Source organism: Colias croceus, chromosome 22 (genome assembly GCF_905220415.1).
Source record: "Colias croceus chromosome 22, ilColCroc2.1".
In the NCBI taxonomy this organism is placed as follows: domain Eukaryota; kingdom Metazoa; phylum Arthropoda; class Insecta; order Lepidoptera; family Pieridae; genus Colias; species Colias croceus.
In genome coordinates, this window is record NC_059558.1 from 924753 (window position 1) to 944763 (window position 20011).

General features: G+C 35.4%; 2 protein-coding genes across 2 annotated transcripts; one reads left to right on the forward strand and one right to left on the reverse strand.

The window, feature by feature from the left end:
* Window positions 1-44: 44 nt before the first annotated feature.
* Window positions 45-5393, reverse strand: LOC123701770 (serine protease 27-like). The gene is made up of 5 exons (XM_045649330.1): window positions 5237-5393; window positions 4413-4563; window positions 2157-2409; window positions 1486-1668; window positions 45-314 (listed from the first exon to the last, which is right to left on the reverse strand). The coding sequence occupies exons 2-5, from the start codon at window positions 4541-4543 to the stop codon at window positions 153-155; spliced, it is 729 nt and encodes a 242-aa protein (XP_045505286.1). The 5' UTR covers window positions 4544-4563; window positions 5237-5393; the 3' UTR covers window positions 45-152.
* A 4127-nt stretch (window positions 5394-9520) lies between these two features.
* LOC123701750 (glycosylphosphatidylinositol anchor attachment 1 protein) lies at window positions 9521-19027 on the forward strand. Its single transcript, XM_045649296.1, has 12 exons — window positions 9521-9874; window positions 10426-10545; window positions 11160-11319; window positions 12015-12308; window positions 12792-12906; window positions 13310-13397; window positions 13791-14034; window positions 14892-15281; window positions 16281-16420; window positions 17289-17428; window positions 18278-18458; window positions 18915-19027. The coding sequence occupies exons 1-12, from the start codon at window positions 9626-9628 to the stop codon at window positions 19008-19010; spliced, it is 2217 nt and encodes a 738-aa protein (XP_045505252.1). The 5' UTR covers window positions 9521-9625; the 3' UTR covers window positions 19011-19027.
* Window positions 19028-20011: the final 984 nt, after the last annotated feature.

Sequence of the window (20011 nt, forward strand, 5' to 3'; positions counted from 1 at the left end):
TTGATAATATTTATTTTAAAAGAGACGAGGTTCTATTGTTTTCTTTTTTTTCCCTTCTGTTTTGAGCAAGCAACCGGGTTTTTGAAATAAAGAGATTTGATAATACAGTGCCTACTATAATAAATTTCTCCATGTATAAAACACCAATAGAATCAAGTTTCCAATGTAATGGAATCAAGCCAGAACCGCGTATTTTCCTGTGAGACTCTAGTAAATAACGTCGGACCTGGATGGTTGAGGCATGTGTCAGATATCCACCCAGAAGTGATGCCCCAGAGAGAGTCATCTGCTATTATTGGAGCTCCGACGTCTGGCTGTAAAATCCATACTAATATTATAAATGCAAAAGTAACTCTGTCTGTCTGTTTGTTATTCAATCACGCCTTAACTACAGAACCAATTTGCATGAAATTTGGTATAGAGATATTTTGATACCCGAGAAAAGACATAGGATAGGTTTTATCCCCGAAATCGCGGGCGAAGCCGTGGGCGGAAAGCCAGTACATATTTAAAGTGAAGTCCCATGTACCCTAGTAGGGTATGGGGCAGATGCGTACACATCTATTTCACTGATCGATTTTTTTAGGGACAAGTAACTAGGTGAATCTTCTGTATCTTACCAGATCTTACCAGACCGATACATTTTTTTTTGTCTCCAGCGGGAATCGAACCCAGGACCAGAAATATTTAGGGTGAGAGTAAAATTTCAAGGTCGCGTCATGGCAATACCGTCACGTCATGGAGTAAGCAATGATTTTGGTATCTTTGAATCTAGACAAGAAGTTTCACTTCTGACACGTGTGCTCGGCGCACACGCTTTTTTATCTCTACTATTCACCAATCTATCTACACTATTTATCGAACACTTACGGATAAAGTAAGTGTGGATTTTGACATGGCATTTTTTATGTCTAGACGTGTTATCAGTTTATCAGAATAAAATAAAAACAATTCGAAAAGTTTTGGTTTTCCGCTTTCCGTTTTTACTCCGCGTAAGTACCCGAAGTACCTACAACTTGCAAACAGAATATTTTCACTCCTTTTCATTCCAAGTCGTTAAATAAATTTTTTGACAAAATAAATGTTTGACGTTTGTAGGTACTTAGTTTAAAAAAACTAAAAGAACACACTTTAATAAGATGAAATTATTATATCGTCACCGATGCTTGATAAGCGTAAAAAGTTTGAATTAAATCTGTCGACAACAAACATACCTATAACAGAAGCTAATAATCCATACTAATATTATAAATGCGAAAGTAACTCTGTCTGTCTGTCTGTCTGTTACTCAATCACGCCTTAACTACTGAACCAATTTGCATGAAATTTGGTATGGAGATATTTTGATACCCGAGAAAGGACATAGGATAGGTTTTATCCCGGAAATCCCACGGGAACGGGAACTATGCGGGTTTTTCTTCGACTGCGCGGGCGAAGCTGCGGGTGGAAAGCTAGAATATCGTAATAAATTTAAATAGTACTCACAATACATAGGCTGTGATGTGTCACAATGGGTTCCAAACATGACGTCGAATGTTCGAGACTCTTGTTCGAATTTGAGAGCATTCTGTGGCATTTCTTCCAAGGTATCAACTTTTGCGTGGACACTCGCATACTGTTGTGTTTTAATCTTTCTTTCGCTGATGCTGGCAGAACTTGGTTGTTGACCTGGGGTGTTAAAGTCTTTAGGAGTTAGCCATACCTTACGTGGACAGGATTTTTGTTTGGAAAAATGTGTTGTACAAATGAAGTAAAAGCTTATTAGGTCACGTAAAAATGATATATATGTTTGCAAATAATAGTTAGATATTGGATCTAATTTAAAACAATAGTATAGAGGTTTTTGTCGCAACAACCTAAAGGAGTTCACTTTATCGGTGGAAATTGTTAAGTATAGTTACGGGGCTTACAACACCAAATTGAAGTTATTTGAGCAGTTTTCTAAGAAAAGATATTTATTCTAGCCCATCAAAAAAATATATGTCATTCATCATATTTCGAAGAATGTGGACGGGCTCGATACATAATTGGACGAAATCGGCTCGATAGAAAATAATTGCAAAGATTGGTCTTAAAATCGTTAAGATTGGTCTTAAAATCATGATTAAACGATTCTATGCTCTATTCTATTAAAATATACATTATATTTTACTCACAATAAGCCTTGGCCAATACGTCGTGTAGAACTTTCCAGAAGCAATTTCTACCGCTGATGATATAGCTATAGGTTTAATGTGTTCAGTGAAAGCCACGGGCTGTGCTAGTCGTACTAAAGCGATGTCATATTGTGGTTCCTTATACGTGTACATAGGATGAACTTCGACACCTTTTAGGGCTACTAGAATGCCTCCTTTCTTGCAATTCACTGAGCCGAGACGAGCTCGAAATAGTTTGATGGATTCACGAACGCTAGAACAAGGAACATAATCTATAGATACTAATATTATGAAGCTGAAGAGTTTGTTTGTTAACGCGCTAATATCAGGAACTACTGGTCCGATTTGAAAAATACTTTATATACCTATTATGTGAAAAATTTTATATGATTAAAAATTCTTTAAAATGTGTTAGAGAGATCATATATCGTGGAAGGCTATATATATCATCACGCTAAGACCAAGAGGAGCGGAGCACTGCGGGTAAAACCGCGGGGCACAGCTAGCATGTACTATTTGGGTAATTAAAGCTGATAAAGCCTCGCTATCTAAATAGGAAGTTAATGCTTTGTATTTAACAAGCTTATATTAGCTTCACGTATGTTTATATAACCGACTCATTTTGACATTTTTTAAACAAACTTTATATAGTTACTAGTGGTCCGCCCCGGCTTCACCCGTGGTACATATTTCGCAATAAAAGGTAGCCTATGTTCTTTCTCAGGGTCTAAGGATTGTCTGTGCCAAATTTTATCAAAATCGGTCCAGTAGTTTATGCGTGAAAACCATACATACATAATTATAAACCTTTCCTCTTTATAATATTAGAATAGAATAGAATTAGGATCGCTGACAATACATTTTCATGTGTTTTTCTTATTTATAATAAGTAGTTAGTTAATTTCTTGTACTGTGTGTTATGTAATCAGCAATTGAAATTTCGTATCTTTACGAGCAAGGATCGTTGATAATTCTTTAAATATTCTTCAGTTATCAATTCTCTTCACTACATAGTTGTATACGTAGTATATTATTATTAGTCTGTGCTACATAGTATAAAACAAAGTCGCTTTCTCTGTCCCTATGTCCCTTTGTATGCTTAAATCTTTAAAACTACGCAACAATGAAGCGGTTTTTAATAGATAGAGTGATTCAAGAGGAAGGTTTTAGTATATGATTTATTAGGTTTTAGACAAAGCGGGCAAAGCCCTCTAAGCTATCACATAATAAGTATCACATTTTTGTGAAACTTCTTTATCGGGGTTGGAAAAAAATTTAGTGTAACATTTTTTCGTTACGCGTGACATTTTTCCGTTACGCGCTATGTTTTTCTTATCCCTACCACGCGTGATTCGTCGTATTTCTGTAAAGTTGCATATAGTAAATTATTTTGAAAAATAAGGTCATAAAGAAGTTTCACTTCTTACGTGTGTACACTAGTACACGCACATTTTTTTTTATTCGTGTGATTACTATGTACTATATAATTTGGATTAGGTACCATAATTTTGATTTCTGAATATATTATAAAAGCTAGACCACCTCCTTGGTACAGTAGTAGATGCGTGAGCGTAGCACAGACGGGTCCTGAGTTCGATTCCCGGTGGAGACGAAGGAAAAGAATGTCTCGGTCTGGTAGGACACAGAAGGCTTTTTTTTTTTTTTTTGTATGGTGTTTCTCAATGTTAGCCAGAAGGGCTACTACATTTTAACGCGGACGCGGGGGTGAACTGGAGGTTCACCCTGGTAGCGACATGCACAAGGGCGTCCCCCCTTGACGGGGACCACGAACCTCGGCTTGAGCTGTCGCTTGAGTGGAGGAGGCCAGAAGGGCCCTAATCGGACGGGACACAGAAGGCTGATCACCTACTTGTCCCTAATACGCCGGCCACAGACTCGACGAGTGGTATGGGAAGTAACGAGGAAAGTAGGCAGAGACATAGTGTGGCCAAGTTACTCGTCATGCCACTCGTCGTGCTCATCGTCCTGCTTACTACTCCCTATTTTGCCTACAAGTGAGAAGCGTATAGAATATTAATCTAGAATATTAATCGCGCGAGTAGAGCATTGTGTGGACAGAGAGGGCAATGTCATGTCGCGGCGAATAACGGCAGCGCGATGAGCAGAGCGATGAGCAACGCGAGGAGTAGCGCGAGGAGCATAGTGTGACAGGGGCACAAAGAAAATCGAACCGAAACAGATGTATAATGCGCCTTACCCCACTAGGGGACATGGGACTCCAATTTTTAGACTTACTTATAAAAATCTCCAGCAGCTGTGAGTATCCACTTGGAGTCAATCAGAGCACCAGACGCGTAGTGTGACTGTTTCTTCTGAATTGAGACGGAGAATGGATAACTGGAGCTCCTTATGTTTTGGCTGTTCATGACCTTTGGTGGATTTGTAACTGCAGAATGGGATATAAATCAAATTCAAACATTTATTTATTCAATTAGACTTCTAAAAGCCCTTTTAAATCGTCATAACATTTTTTAACATTTACCACCGATTCGGAAAGCAGTATGTATGGAGAAGAACCGACAAGAAACTCCATAGTTAACTCAAAATATCTAGGGATGTAAATCACATTTTTCATCGTCTGACCAGACTTATTTCTATGGATAATTTTTCGTTTATTGTGGATATTGCTGTATTAATAAATTTATATAAATAAATTTTCAAAAAATAAGTATATTGATTAAAAATTAATGAGCAGAGGTATAAACAATGTATAAACGTGAATTAACATTAGGATAAGTATCAACCTTTGATCGTCATTTCAATTAATATGCTCATACATTAATCATTAATGTATATCTAAATATATGGCTAGTTTAATAGAAGAATAATTCAAATGACTGCTTCCTTGATAGTGGTAGACGCATGAGCGTAAATCCGAGGGGCCCTGGGTTCGATTCCCGGTGGAGACGAAGAAAAAAAAAATGTCTCGGTCTGGTAGGTCACAGAAGGCTGATCAGTGATCACCTACTTGTCCCTAAATAAATCGGTCAGTGTAACATGTTAATACATCTGCCCTTTACCCCACTAGGGGACATGGGCTTAATTTAATAAGGACTTACCACTATTCCTCTTTTCGCTAGTTACTATCTCCTTAGTTAAAACTCTCTTTGGTTTTTCCCAAACACTACTATTGTAAACTTCATTACTTTCAGAATCTACTGATGCGCTTGTATTATCATTACTTTCTTCATCATAATCTTCACAATTTATTTGATAAACAATTATAAAAATAACAAAAGTTACTCTTAAATAATTCATTTTTACCCAATCTACTATATTATTAACGATTAAATCACAATAAAACTGTAGAAATGTAAAAAATATTGAAGTGCACTTTCGAGTCAAATCATTTTCGTTCTAATAATTCAAAGTTGATGTACAGGTGTTAAATAGAAATTAAAATAAGAGAAAAGATCGTTTAATCGTCTAATTAAAAAACAAAGGAATGAGTGCATTGTATTTGTAGAAATAAAAGAAATAGAGAAGCATTGTTCACATTATTTTTAATGATATGTTCACACCTGATGGTTGATTTGTTCTTTCGTTGATTTTTTTTTGCAGTTTTGAAGGAGTGTTGTCTGCTTTTCTTTTTGTTATTGTTATAGGTGGTTTCTTTGTGAAGAGTTCCAGCTTTTCGAGAAAATATACTGTAAGATTCGTATTTGGAGTTTTGTAAATTGCAATGAAGCAGTATGCATTATTTTATATTCTCGCAATGTACAGTAAAAGCTTCACATACTTAAGGTTCGAAAAATTACATTTCTCGATGGAACTTTCTGTTTAGTGGTTTGAAAAACTACAAAAAGCTACGACCGGTTTCGATACATCATCGTCAGGTATTATGATTTATAATTTGTATAAACCGGTCGTAGTTTTTTGTTATAAATTCGAAATAAAGGTGGACCTAATACTGGATTGTGTGTTTTTTTTTATTTTAACTATAAAATGCGGTTCCATCAAGAGGTAACAATACAAAATTATAAGTTACTAGCTGTACCGCGCGGTTTCACCCGTGTGGCTTAGCGTGATAATATAATCTATATTACTCGTGGATACCTAATGTAGCTTTCGAATGGTGAAAGAATTTTTAAAATTGGTCCAGTAGTTTATGAGCCTATTCATTACAATCAAACAAATAAACAAACAAACAAACAAAGTTTTCCTCTTTATAATATTAGTGTAGACTGTAGATGGCTGAAAGTTAGTAGGTATGTTAAATGTGGTATGTAGCCGACTTCTTTAGATTTAAATTCGTAACTCCAAGTACATTAGTAAGCATCAAGTATTGGTGACAATACAATTTTTCCTTGAGTTTCTCTTACGTATCTTTCATGGGCGTAGCCACGGTGGGGCAGGGTGGGGCGCTTGCCCCACCCAGGCTTTGACCTGGAAGGTACCTAACCAAATCTAAAAATTGAATTATCCAGGTACTAACTACTAGGCTTAATATCCGTAAGAAAATTCACACTCGATTCTCGAAAGTCGACAGTCGACACAGAAAATGAGACCAAAACATTAGTATTATTTACCTCTACAATGACTGATTAACAAATAATTGTCATACGCCCAGCGACCAAACGGCTGAAGATAGGGACACATTTTGGATCTATTTCGTGATGTGGTAGGTGAACAATAAGGTGTTTTGAATAAGAATAATTCAAATAACGAATTACACACGAAAAAAGAAAATAGCTGAGGCTTGTATGTTACATAAACTGTAAGAAAAATGAGTGTAGTACAGTTAGTTACAAAACTCAAAAAAATATGGGCCTTAGAAAAAAAAAACTTTCAGAAAATATTACTTACACAGAATAAAGTGAGTGTTATAAATAAGTTTTCAAGGTAAAGAAGATGCCATCGCAAATGCCTTCGCCAATGCCTTCGCAAATGCCTTCGCAAATGTCCTCGCAAATGCCTTCGCAAATGCCTTCGCAAATGCCTTCGCAAATGCCTTCGCAAATGCCTTCGCAAATGCCTTCGCAAATGCCTTCGCAAATGCCTTCGCAAATGCCTTCGCAAATGCCTTCGCAAATGCCTTCGCAAATGCCTTCGCAAATGCCGGCGGCGCAGCCGCCGGCCGTGCCACCAGCATTTGAGGTTCGAAGACCTGGATATTACTTTGGGTACATACAGTTGCTAGTTACATATTATTTTTTTATTGTTGCCCCACCTTGAGCCCATGGCTAGCTACGCCCATGGTATCTTTATAGCCATGCTATCTTTTAAATTCAAGATTATTTGCCCAGTTTTTGCAAATCATGCATTTTTTTAAAAAGCAAGGATAGCAACACTTTCAGACACAGTCAAGTGGACTTTTATCGTATTCACATAAACCCACGATTAAGTTGATAATCTGAAGTAGACGATTTTATCTTAAAACGTAACGTATCGTATCGTCTATATTATTATATGTAATATTTAATGTAATAGGTTTTCTTATCAAGGATTAGGTATGTCTATCTGTTATAGACCAGTGCTGATAATTTTTGAAACATCTTAGTTTGAAACATAAAAAAAAATCGCAGAAGGATGAAACCCGATTACGGTCGATCCGAGTTCGGGAAGTTAGGAGCTTTTAAGGGTAAAAAATGGTTCATCTAGATTTGAACATAATACGATTACCTATTATCACGTAGTTTCCTATCACGATGAATTATAAATTCTTAAACCTATTTGAGTATTAAATTTACTAATTTAAAAACCAAAAACTACATAATTTGTGCAAAAACATATGTAGGTACGTTTTTCGTAACAAGAAGTTTTTCAAGTTATAAAACTCGTGACGTCAGATACGGTCAATAGGAAATTACCGTAAATATCTTTGATTAAACATAACTTGCCTAAATCAAATATATATATTTGTTTAAATTAAAAATGTTAATATAAATAAAACAAATATTTCATCATAATATAAATGATAACAATGTTTGTTGGCAATAGAGTATGCAAAATATTGTTATACTGTGGCAAATATTTGTAGTTTTACCAGTATTATATTATGTGTATTATTACAATGTATACTATCGAATATCTTGCATATAATTTGTGTTACGTAGTAATGATAATAAAACAAGGTTATGGCTTTTTTTAAGCCACTTTAATGCGGATATCTACCTATTGGTTGGAATTCTTCCGCGACATGTATGCTTTGAACTTGAAAACAACGCAATTTTGATGATTTTTTTTAATAGACGGATAAGTTCAAGGGGAATGTGTTTTAGACAACGCAGCTCGCAGGCGAAACCACGAGGGGAATGCTAGATAAATATTATTAAATAAGTTTATAACGCATTCAGAAGAAGAAGAACCTTAAGAAGCCTTTATTCCAAAGTATCGAGCTGATTGTATTGTACCTATAATTCCTTAAGAAAAAACGAAATAAATTCATAAGAAAAAGATTCAGTTCTACAAAAATGTATCCTGGTTTCAGGTAGGTACTAGGTAGGTACCTATATAACTATTCAATTTGAGTAATTGTTATGCCTCCTCCACACTACTCGCGAAGTTGAACGAGGTTAGACGAATAGAATAATGTAGAGAGGCACTTCGGCTTACTTCGTCCAACTTTACCTCGCCTCGGCCGACTTCTGTTTGTTGTCGGTTTTTGCGCCCGAGTCAAAGGGCACGAAGTTACCTGAAGTTCGTTCTGAATATGAACGTATGCGTTCCTCGCGAAGTTGAACGAGTGTGTAGTGTAGCACCGCGGACTTCGCTCAACTTCGGCCGAGTACTTCGCCGAGGAAATTCGCGAGTAGTGTGGAGGAGGCATTATACTAAATTTTAATACTTCCAAGTTCAATGTGCAAGTAAAACGCGAAAGGATAAAAAAAGCTTTAGCAAAGATAAAATATAAAAAGTGACTTACTAGCTTAGATTACTAGGTACACATAGGTACGTAACTAGTACATACCTTAAATCGTAATTATTCGTAAGTTCGTAACTTACGAATCGTAAGTCGTAACTAATGGTTTTAAGTTTTAAGTCTGTACGTGCCAACTGCCAACCAAATTTCATAGGTATATCCTTAACTTAAACATTTATTCACAACCTTATGAATTAGAATTATTTCGCATTCGTAACTTTTCAGTAAGAAATGTGTAACAAGTCAAAAAATATAAATAATCATCCACTTTCTACAATATTATTATTTCGCTAAATACGAATTTATTATAGGCACAGCCAGTGCATTTTTAACCGACTTCAAAAAAGGAGGAGGTTCAGAATTCGGTTAGTATATTTTTTTCATCATAATATTTTAACATTTTCAAATCTAGCAATACAGTTGTGTCTTTTGTCACGTAAAAAATGACATTTGACAGAGACAAATGACAATGACAAACGGCAACTATTTATTGATAGGCGGCTTGCGAAGCGTTTAATAAACGAAAACATTTAATTTTCTAATGTTTTAATGAATAAAACTCAATTACCATAAATATCTTCCGAAAATGGGTCTACTATCCGACCCTGAATATGGTTCTATGAGGTTTATAAAAGTGTTGAAAAGAATTCATTACCCCCTATGTTTTCTTTTCTACATCGGTGCAATAGTGTGGTTCTTTTTATTAGCAAACCGGGAGTTTAATAATGAAACTTATTTTTCGGAAAATGCCTTACTCCCCGGCTTGGTAACTAACGAGTTTTATGGCGAGCAAGCAGCTAAACAATTTTACAATGAATTCCTATTGGAACTTGAGGTATAGTATGATGATCGATATTTACTTTTATATGAATGTATATTTCAAGTTTTATTTATTAAAAATAATCAATTTAGAGGCTGCTTAACAAGATATATAACATATTTTCTTAAACACTGTCACAGAATACATAATAGTAGCTAAACGCTAACACTGTTTTAGTTATGTACCCTATTTTAAATGTGTAGTCAAGTCAAAGAGCAAATATCTTGTATTGTTGACATGTTTTAGTCAGAATTATTTATTTATTTATTTATTAAGGCTCATTAGCAGCTGTACATCGATGAAATTACATAATAAAAAATACACAAAAAATATAGAACATGATGTACAACCAATAAAAAATGAGCACTGCATGCACTAAAAAAAATATGTTACAACACATTCAATCAATACATTCCATTCCAAAATAATCAGTTAATAAATTATAATCAAGTAAAAAATTTAAGAAATAATCTGTGATAAACAGGATTCTTTATACCTCTACTCTGTATTTTTTTGTAATTTAATTACCTAAACTAAATAATTATTAAATAAATATAAAATTTCAGGACAAATATGAGGATACAGATGAGATGCCAGTACCGTGGTTGGTTGGAAAAATGTCACAGCTACATTTGGAGGTGTATACACACAATTTTACACTCAATTATCCTTTGGGTCAAGGCCAGGTAAGTGATTTAAACTGATTTTATAAAAAAAAATATCAGTATTCAACTTAATCTATTTTAAGATATTTAATACTAGCTTCCGCCCGCGACTCCGTCTGCGCGGATGTCGGTCTTCGCGTGGATGGTTTATTTCTCCATTTTGAGTAACTCTGACAATGACATCTTATAAATATCTATTGGACCCAAATACAGCTAGGCCTATAATAATACGCAACTTGTGTTCGCGGTTCTACAGAACAACGTCTATGGATAAAACTGAAAAATTAAGATTAATTTTTTTCTACGTATTTTTCCAGGATAAAAAGTATCCTATTTTACGCCCAGGATAATAAGGTATAATTATACCAAGTTTCATTGAAATCGAACCGTTAGTTTTCACGTGATGTCTTCACATACAGACAGACAGACAGACAAAATTTTTTTATTCACATATTTGGGTTTGATATCGATCCAGTAACACCCCCTGCAATTATTTTTTCAATATTTTCAATGACCCTTCTACAGATTTATTACATGTATAGATAGATATACGGAATTTAGTATAACATACCATTTTTAATTAAAATAAGAATAATTCACTTAATACGAAATACTGTGTACTCCAACAATTACAGGTATTCAAAGGCACAAACGTATACGGTATCCTACGCGCGGCGCGCACCTCCTCCCTAGAGGCATTGGTTCTGACCGCTCCATACAGACCATTGTCTTCACACCAGAAGGGAACGGCTGCTGGGATCGCTCTGATGTTGGCGTTCGCTCAGTTCGCTAGACGTTAGTATGTTTGTAGTGGGATTGTTTGATGAAATAGTTTTCTTACTGATGAAAAAGATTTGAGGAAGGTTAGACATGGTGTCTATATCTGTATTTAGAAGTTTCGTTTTGTTCACAATTTTAGTGGAAAAAGTTTATTTACCCTAATTTCAATGTCTTTTCTAATAAGTTACTTTTAATTTAACTTATTAATTCACAGGTATGCACTCTCTTAAACTTGTTATTTATAGTTTTCACTAGCTTACCGCCCGCTTTCTCTAAAACAATTTGAGATTTAAACTATCCTATCTCTCAAGTTGGATCGAACTGCACATGGTGTGCGAATTTTATTATAATCGGTTAAGTGGTTTAGGAGTCCATTTAGGACAAATATTGTGACACGAGATTTATATATATTAAGACTAGCTTACCGCCCGCGGCTTCGCCCGCTTTCTCTAAAACAATTTGAGATTTAAACTATCCTATCTCTCAAGTTGGATCGAACTGCACACGGTGTGCGAATTTTATTATAATCGGTTAAGTGGTTTAGGAGTCCATTTAGGACAAATATTGTGACACGAGATTTATATATATTAAGATTAGTTGAAATAGAAATATATAGTTAATAGTTAATACTTACATTTTATACATTTATGCATGTTTTAGGAAGCAAATAGGCCTAGGCCTTTTAATCCAACTATACACATTTTTTACAGCGAAAAAATACTGGGCCAAAGACATAATATTCCTAGTCACAGAACATGAACAACTCGGCATGCAGGCATGGCTCGAAGCGTACCACGGCCTGCAAAGTGACTCGGGAACCTTCTACACTAATCTAGGCAGTTTCTATGATCCTAGTGCGTCTATATTTAGTACTAAGAAGTCTAGAAGCAAACGTTTTGAGTGGTGGAGCGATCATAGCAAATGTTTGAACCCCGGGACTTTGAAGGGACGCTCTGGGTCTATACAGGCGGCTATTAATTTGGAGTTTCATACGCCGAAGATTAGTGAGTTAATATTATTATAAACTAGTTTTCCGCCTGCGGCTTCGCCCGCGTTTTCAAAGAAAAACCCGCATAGTTCCCGTTCCTGTGGGATTTCCGGGATATAACCTAGCCTATGTTACTCGTGGATAATGTAGCTTTCGAATGGTGAAAGAATTTTTAAAATCGGTCCAGTAGTTTATGAGCCTATTCGTTACAATCAAACAAACAAACAAAGTTTTCCTCTTTATAATATTAGTGTAGATTAAAATGTTTTACAGTTACTATCACATCAAACTTACAAAGTAGAGACAAACCAAATATTAAAGTCCATTCTGATCATAATAAAGAAATGTTTCCTGTCAAGAAAACATCTTTGGTTTTTTAAGTACTCATACAAAAATTTCATCCTGTATAAATTATAACATTCAGCATCAGTATAACAACTTAAAATGCTTTTATCATTGTAAAATAACATAATAATAAAAAATTTCATTGTGTTTACAGAATATGTTGAAGTAAAAGTGGAAGGTCTGAACGGCCAGCTACCAAATTTGGATTTGGTGAATTTGGTCCACAAATTATGCGTTAAGTCTGGGATTCATCACTCGTATAAAAACAGGTAATTTATCATCATCAACATCATCACATCACGTAACATAACATGACGTCACACAACGTACTTCACATCGTATTACATCATCACCCACACATATTATTACGTCACGTCATCTCACGTAACGGCGGTAATTACATCACGATTCACGTCATGTCACATCACATCGCATCACGTCACATCACACCACGTAACATCACATCACGTCGTATCACATCACGTAACATCACATCGGGTCACATCACATCAGGTCACATCACATCACGTCACATCACATCACGTCATATCACATCACGTAACATCACATCGCGTCATATCACATCACATCAGGTCATATCACATCACGTCACATCACATCACGTCACATCACATCACTTTTATATTAAATTGTTGTTTATTTAATTTTCAGCTATGCATGGTTAAGAAATCGTAATATGGACGCGTGGGTGGACGGCATTTGGACAATGCTCGGTATGATGTCCGCTCAAATTGCTGGCGTAAGTTATTTCTAAAGCTTTATTATTTATTTAGTTTAAAAAAAAACTTTAAAAATACTGTAAGAGCTCTTAATATTATGCACTACCTACTCATACTTTTCCCCTATTTTACGCAAGGTTGTCTGGAAGAAAAGTGATAGTAGTTAATGTGAAAGTTCCTTTTTTGACGTGAAACTTCTTAAGCGTGTTAAAAGTATAATTTCAAGGTCGCGCCATGGCAATACCGTCACGTCATGGAATAAGGCGACGATTTTGATATCTTTGAATCTTGCCAAAGAAGTTTCACTTCTGACACGTGTGCTGCGCAGCTGCTGATTTTATCCATATTATATATTTCTTTGATTATTATACGTCTTTCCCATTTCCAATCTATTTATTTTTTTCTCTCTTCAGGTGCCAAACGGTAACCACGGGCTATTCCACCGTTTCGGAATAGAAGCGGTGACCCTAGAGGGTCGGGACACAGACGACCCCTCGGGAACACCCCCAAGAACGGCCCATTTAACCCCCGCTAATTTCTACCGCCTCGGGAACGCACTAGAGAGCATATTCCGTTCCCTGAATAATCTTCTAGAGAGATTCCATCAAAGTTATTTCTTCTATTTACTGGCCGCGACGGATAGATTCATTTCTATTGGTAAGTAATAACTAGCTAATTGGCCTGACTTTGTCTGCATTATAACAGGTTAAAATACATATATATCGTCCAAAGAACGACCCATCTAACCCCGGCTAATTTCATTTCTATTGGTGAGTATAGTAATAACTAGCTAGTTGCCCTTGCTTTGCCCGCGTTTTTACTAAATATATCTAAAACTACATAAATATTGTTTTAGACACTAAAAACACGCTATCAATGATAGACACATCTAAAAAGTAGAGAATAATTCTTAATCTAGGAATCAAGCAATAACCAAATATATTGTGAAAAAAGCGTGGGGTGCCACGTATAATAAATCAGCTCTTGAAAAACGCCCCACATTTATATCATCATGTATAATATAAAACTGAGGCATTTGACCTGGTATATATAAAACACATAAATCTTTAGCGAAAGAATGGTCTGATCTCGTGAACCTAAACTAACATCATAGAAACTGATTTCAAAGGCGCGTCGTTTTTCATTCGATTAACGTTCAGGTGTTTAAAGGCGACTGTCATTTTTATAGTGTTTATTTAATCGTCTTTGTAATAATTATATAGTTTATAAAACTGATATAACACGCTTTCATTGATAGATACAACTAAAAAGTAGAAAATGATTCTTAATCTAGGAATAAAACAATAACCAATACATATTATGATTTTGAAATAAGTGTGGGGCCCTTATCAAGAGCTGATTGTTCACAATTATATACTATCTATTTTGAAATAGTAAATAAGCAAAGTATTTATATTTTGTTTTGCCACACATTTCTGAAACTTTGTTGTTAATTTCTGGTTATTTCTAAAACGCCAGGCTTGGATCTTATAAAGTATATTTTTATTTTTTAGGTCAATATATGCCGTCTTTATGCCTGCTTTGTGGGGCATTATTGATCCGGGCATTGTCTCTATGGGTGACAATACAGAAAGATGAAGAACTCGAGAAAAAGAAAGAAAAAGATACAGATACGAACGCAAAAGATACAGACGCCGTAAAAGATACAGAAATAGAAAAAGATACAGAAATCGTAAAAGATAGCGACGCGGAAGAGAAACCAGAAGGCTTAAGGAGACGTGTGAAGTTTACGGAGAAAAAAGATACGGAAAAGATAAAAGATAGTGTGGGCAAGAAAGAAAGATTGGAGGAAGTGAGCGTCGTCAGTATTGGCGCGAATTATTTCCTGGTGCATTTGATTGGTTATGGTGTTATGAATTCGCCGATTCTTTTCAGTTATATTGGTAAGTTATTACAATTTTTTTATTTTATATTTTATTTACTAGCTTACCGCCCGCGGCTTCGCCCGCCTTGTCTAAAACCGAATAAATTATATACTAAAACCTTCCTCTTTAATCACTCTATCTATTAAAAAAACCGCATCAAAATCCGTTGCGTGGTTTTAAAGATTTAAGCATACAAAGGACAGAGAAAGTGACTGTTTTATACCATGTAGTGGAGATTAAAAAAATAAAATTCGTGATTCGAAATTATTGAAACAATAATTATTAATAGGTAACTGAAATCTAATCAGGATAATATAGGAATGGCGCGAAGGATGCGGGTTCGAGTCCCGCCTCGTGATCGAATTTTTTCTATTCTTTATAAATTTATATTTATAAAGCATTTGAATGCCATAAAAACCAAAAAATATAAATTCAAGAAAAGGTCGTGTTCCATCGTTACAATATTGTATTCACTGAAAAGTGCTTCATATTGGTTGAAATGGTTGTTAAATCATCTCAATAGATGGCGCGCGGTGTGTCCCTTAAGACACATAAAACTGAAAGGATAGAATGAATTCGATTGCTCAGGCGGGTCACGAGTGGCTGAGTTGGTTAGGCATCCACCCCAGAATGGCGCGAAGGATGCGGGTTCGAGTCCCGCCTCGTGATCGAATTTTTTCTATTCTTTATAAATTTATATTTATAAAGCATTTGAATGCCATAAAAACCAAAAAATATAAATTCTAATCAGGATTTTAATTTTAACACCAATTTATTGTTAATTTTTGAATCGATTGTTTTTTTTTTGCGTTTGTTACCTCATAGTCATCGTTTGTTACCTCAACTTTGGACAGGGTGAACCGATTTTGATGATTCTTTTTTTATTTGAAAGCTAGTATCATCCGGTTGGTCCCTTTACATTTGTTCAGTTTTGACCACTTGAAGGCGGTTTCGTTTTCTCTTAAAAAATTTTATAATGTAAATGTAATTCCAAAAAAGAATGTTTTTCTTTTCCAGGCGCGAAATACTTCGACAAACCGTCCGAAGTGTCAGTGTACTACGGTTTGTTATGTATGTCCGTGCTGATAGCGGTAACGGCGCCGCTCTTGCTGAAACTGTTTCGCTCGAGGCCAATCAATAGAGATGAATTGACTATTGTGAGTGTGTGTTTGTATTTTATCGAATTAATGAGATTTTTTTTTTCAAGTTGACTAAACTTATAACTTACTAGCTGCTCCGCGCGGTTTCACCCCCGTGGCTCCACTCCTGTGGGGTCGTAGGGGTGAGGGTGATGATATATAGCCTACTAGCTTACCGCCCGCGGCTTCGCCCACTTTCTCTAAAACGATTTGAGATTTAAACTATCCTATCTCTCAAGTTGGATCGAACTGCACATGGTGTGCGAATTTTATTATAATCGGTTAAGTGGTTTAGGAGTCCATTGAGGACAAACATTGTGACACGAGATTTATATATATTAAGATAGCCTTCCTCGATAATGGAGCTATCTAACACCGAAAGAATTATTCAAATCAGACCAGTAGTTCCCGTGATTAGCGCGTTCAAATAAACAAACAAACTCTTCAGCTTTATAATATTAGTAAAGATAATAAAGTTACTATTAAAGTTGACTATTAACGACTAGATTCACATTCGCGTATTAAACGATAATCAAAAAATGTAATAAAACGTTGAAATTAACGTCTTATTCCGTTGCAGTAAAGATCGAAGTCTATTGTATCGCTGATTATAAAACTCTGCCTAAAACACGTGAAGGCAAAATTTTGTGTCGGACAATTTTTAAACGTGATTATGTGTCTAGTAACTACATAGTTGCTTCGTTGACCAGTTGTTAAAAAAATGATTTGTTCTGGTTTACAAAAAAAAAAAATATTGTTTTTATTTTCCCCTCTATATAAACATTCTACGACTTACTAATGTATCGATCGGTTTCAGCGTCTTCTTACACTCCTTTTTCGACAAAAAAACTTTTTTTTTTTAATTTTTTGTTATTTTCGCCTACAGATAAACATCCTCCTGCTAATTGAGATGTCGACCGCGTGTTTGTGTGTCGGCATGCACAATATATCACTTGGTTTGTGCCTGTCAGTACTGTACACCCCCCTCGGGTTGTTGGTGGATGTAGGAGGGGAGGGGAGATGGAGGTTAGTTGGAAACTTGATTTAATATTTTTTAACCGACTTCAAAAAAAAAGGTGGAGGTTATCAATTCGGCCGGTATGTTTTTTTATGTATGTACACCGATTACTCCAAGGTTTCTGAACAGATTTACGTGATTCTTTTTTTGTTCGATGCGGGATAGTGTCGAATTGATCCCATAAAAATTTTATTCGGATAGGCCCAGATAGCTATCACTAATTCACGAACGAATCGTGCCGGGGGGGGGGGGGTTGCTCGGACGTTGTTTATACGACATGTGACCCAACTACCCTCACTTTATTAATAGTCGTTGATTTGCTGTGATTTCTTATCAACTGTCTACATTAATTAGGCAGTTGGCAGTTGTGTAGAATCGCAGTACATTCTTATTACATTCAAATTAATATTGAACCCAGCGACCGCGTGTAATTTCTAAAAATATTATTTCGTTTTGTTGGAACTGCACAGTTGGAATTGCACATTTTTTCAATTATGATTACATATTTATTGTAATAATGATCGATACGAGTAATTTCAATATTTGATTTAACTAATAAACCATTCTAAACATAATAAAAAATGCTGATTTAATGAACTGACGTCGAGCGTCGTTAGTTCGTTACAACGTTGTGAGTTTACCTTAACTTTTTAAACACTAGAGCAGTTACTCTAAAAATCAAAAGCTGATATTGAGAATCGAATGCTTGATTATTACCGCATTGTGTTTATAATAAAACAGAATTATATTTATTATTATTTTAGTTACCAAACTATACAGTACATAAGAATAGATGCATTTTTTTTTAAAATTTGTAGTTAATAGAAAATTTAGGTTTAATATTTTTTTTGTTCCAGTAAATTCATAACCACGCTAAAAAGACTCGTCTGCCTCTTACTACAACCGCTCATCGCAGTGACACTAGCAATGATGCTATATTCCCGGGTTCTGTTCCCGGAGGAGGGAATCATGGGAGCAGTAGGGAGGGGGAGGGATGCGGCCATGCAGGGGGTGATGTTCGCTATTGTGGACTCGCTGGTGAGTTGAACTCAAACTCTAACTCAACTCAAATCTCACACCAAAAGTAAAACTTCTTAAGGCGCGTTGGGAGTAAAATTTCAAGGTCGCGTCATGGAGTGAGGCGATTTTGGTATCTCTGTACCTTGCCAAAGAAGTTTCACTTCTGACACATGTGCTCGGCACACACGCTCTTTTTTATATTTTGTGTATAGTCATTAGTATAGTAATGGCATACCTCCTCTTTTTTTATAGATGAAAATATTTTTATTTTAAACCGACTACAAAAAAAGGAAGTAGTTCTATTCGACTGCATTTTATATTCGTATTAATATTATATCATATGGATTGAAATCACTCTTTTTAAACAAATTTTATTTTTATCAAATAGTAATAATTTCAAAAAAAACCCGACTCAAACTTTCCTCCTTTTTTATTTATTTGCAATAATAATTTTGTTTTGTTTTCTTTTTTCAGATTTACGGCAACTGGTTGTTCAACGTCGTCACGGCAGTATTATTACCAACGTGGATTATTTCCTGGCAAATATTATGTACTTCAGTGACTGTTTGATGTTTTTATAAAAATGTCAATTAGAAATAAATTATTTATAATATTGTTGCGTTTTATTTATTTAACACCTTTTTTTAATATTATCGTTTGTTAAAAATGGTAAATTAAGCGAAGATACCTAATAATTTAAGTAAATTGACTATCGTAAATAATAATATAAATAAGAAAGTAACTCTGTCTGTCTATTCTTCATGGCCTAAACCCTGAACCGATTTGGATGAAATTTATTACAAAGATACATTGAGACCGGAGAAAGTACATGGGACGTTTTTCTCAAACTCAAACATTTATTTATTCAATTAGACTTCTTCTACTAACAATTTTGAATCGTCATTACATATTTTTTTCCATTTACCACCGATTCGGAAAGCAGTATCTATGGAGACGAATCGGCAAGGAACTCCATAGTTGCGCTTTTAAAATCATTTCAATATTTAATTTTACATAATATGTAACTACATACCTATACAATAATATGCCTAACTGTCCTGTGGTTCTTACGCAACAATCCTCCATGGGTTTTCATCTTCCATATTGTATTCCTTAAACGCTGTAATAGGCTCTCTGAACTTATACATCACTACATAGTACATATAAAACAAAGTCGCTTTCTCTGTCCCTATGTCCCTTTGTATGCTTAAATCTTTAAAACTACGCAACGGATTTTGGTGCGGTTTTTTTTTAAAGATTCAAGAGGAAGGTTTTAGTATATAATCTATTAGGTTTTAGACAAAGCGGGGGAAGCCGCGGGCGGTAAGCTAGTTTTTTATATAAGTTTTAAATTTAGCACTACTTAACTTTAATTTTATCCCGGTAATCCCATGGAAATTGTGCGGGTTTTCCTTTGACTACGCGGGTGAAGCCGCGGGAGGAAAGTGATAAATAAAAACGACGTGTGTCACTCGGGGACTGGGGCGGTAAAGCTATTGCATGCTATGCCTTCAAGCCACACCTCCGCTCCAAGGAGTGGGGAGCGTGAGGTTTTTTCGTTACGGAATTTC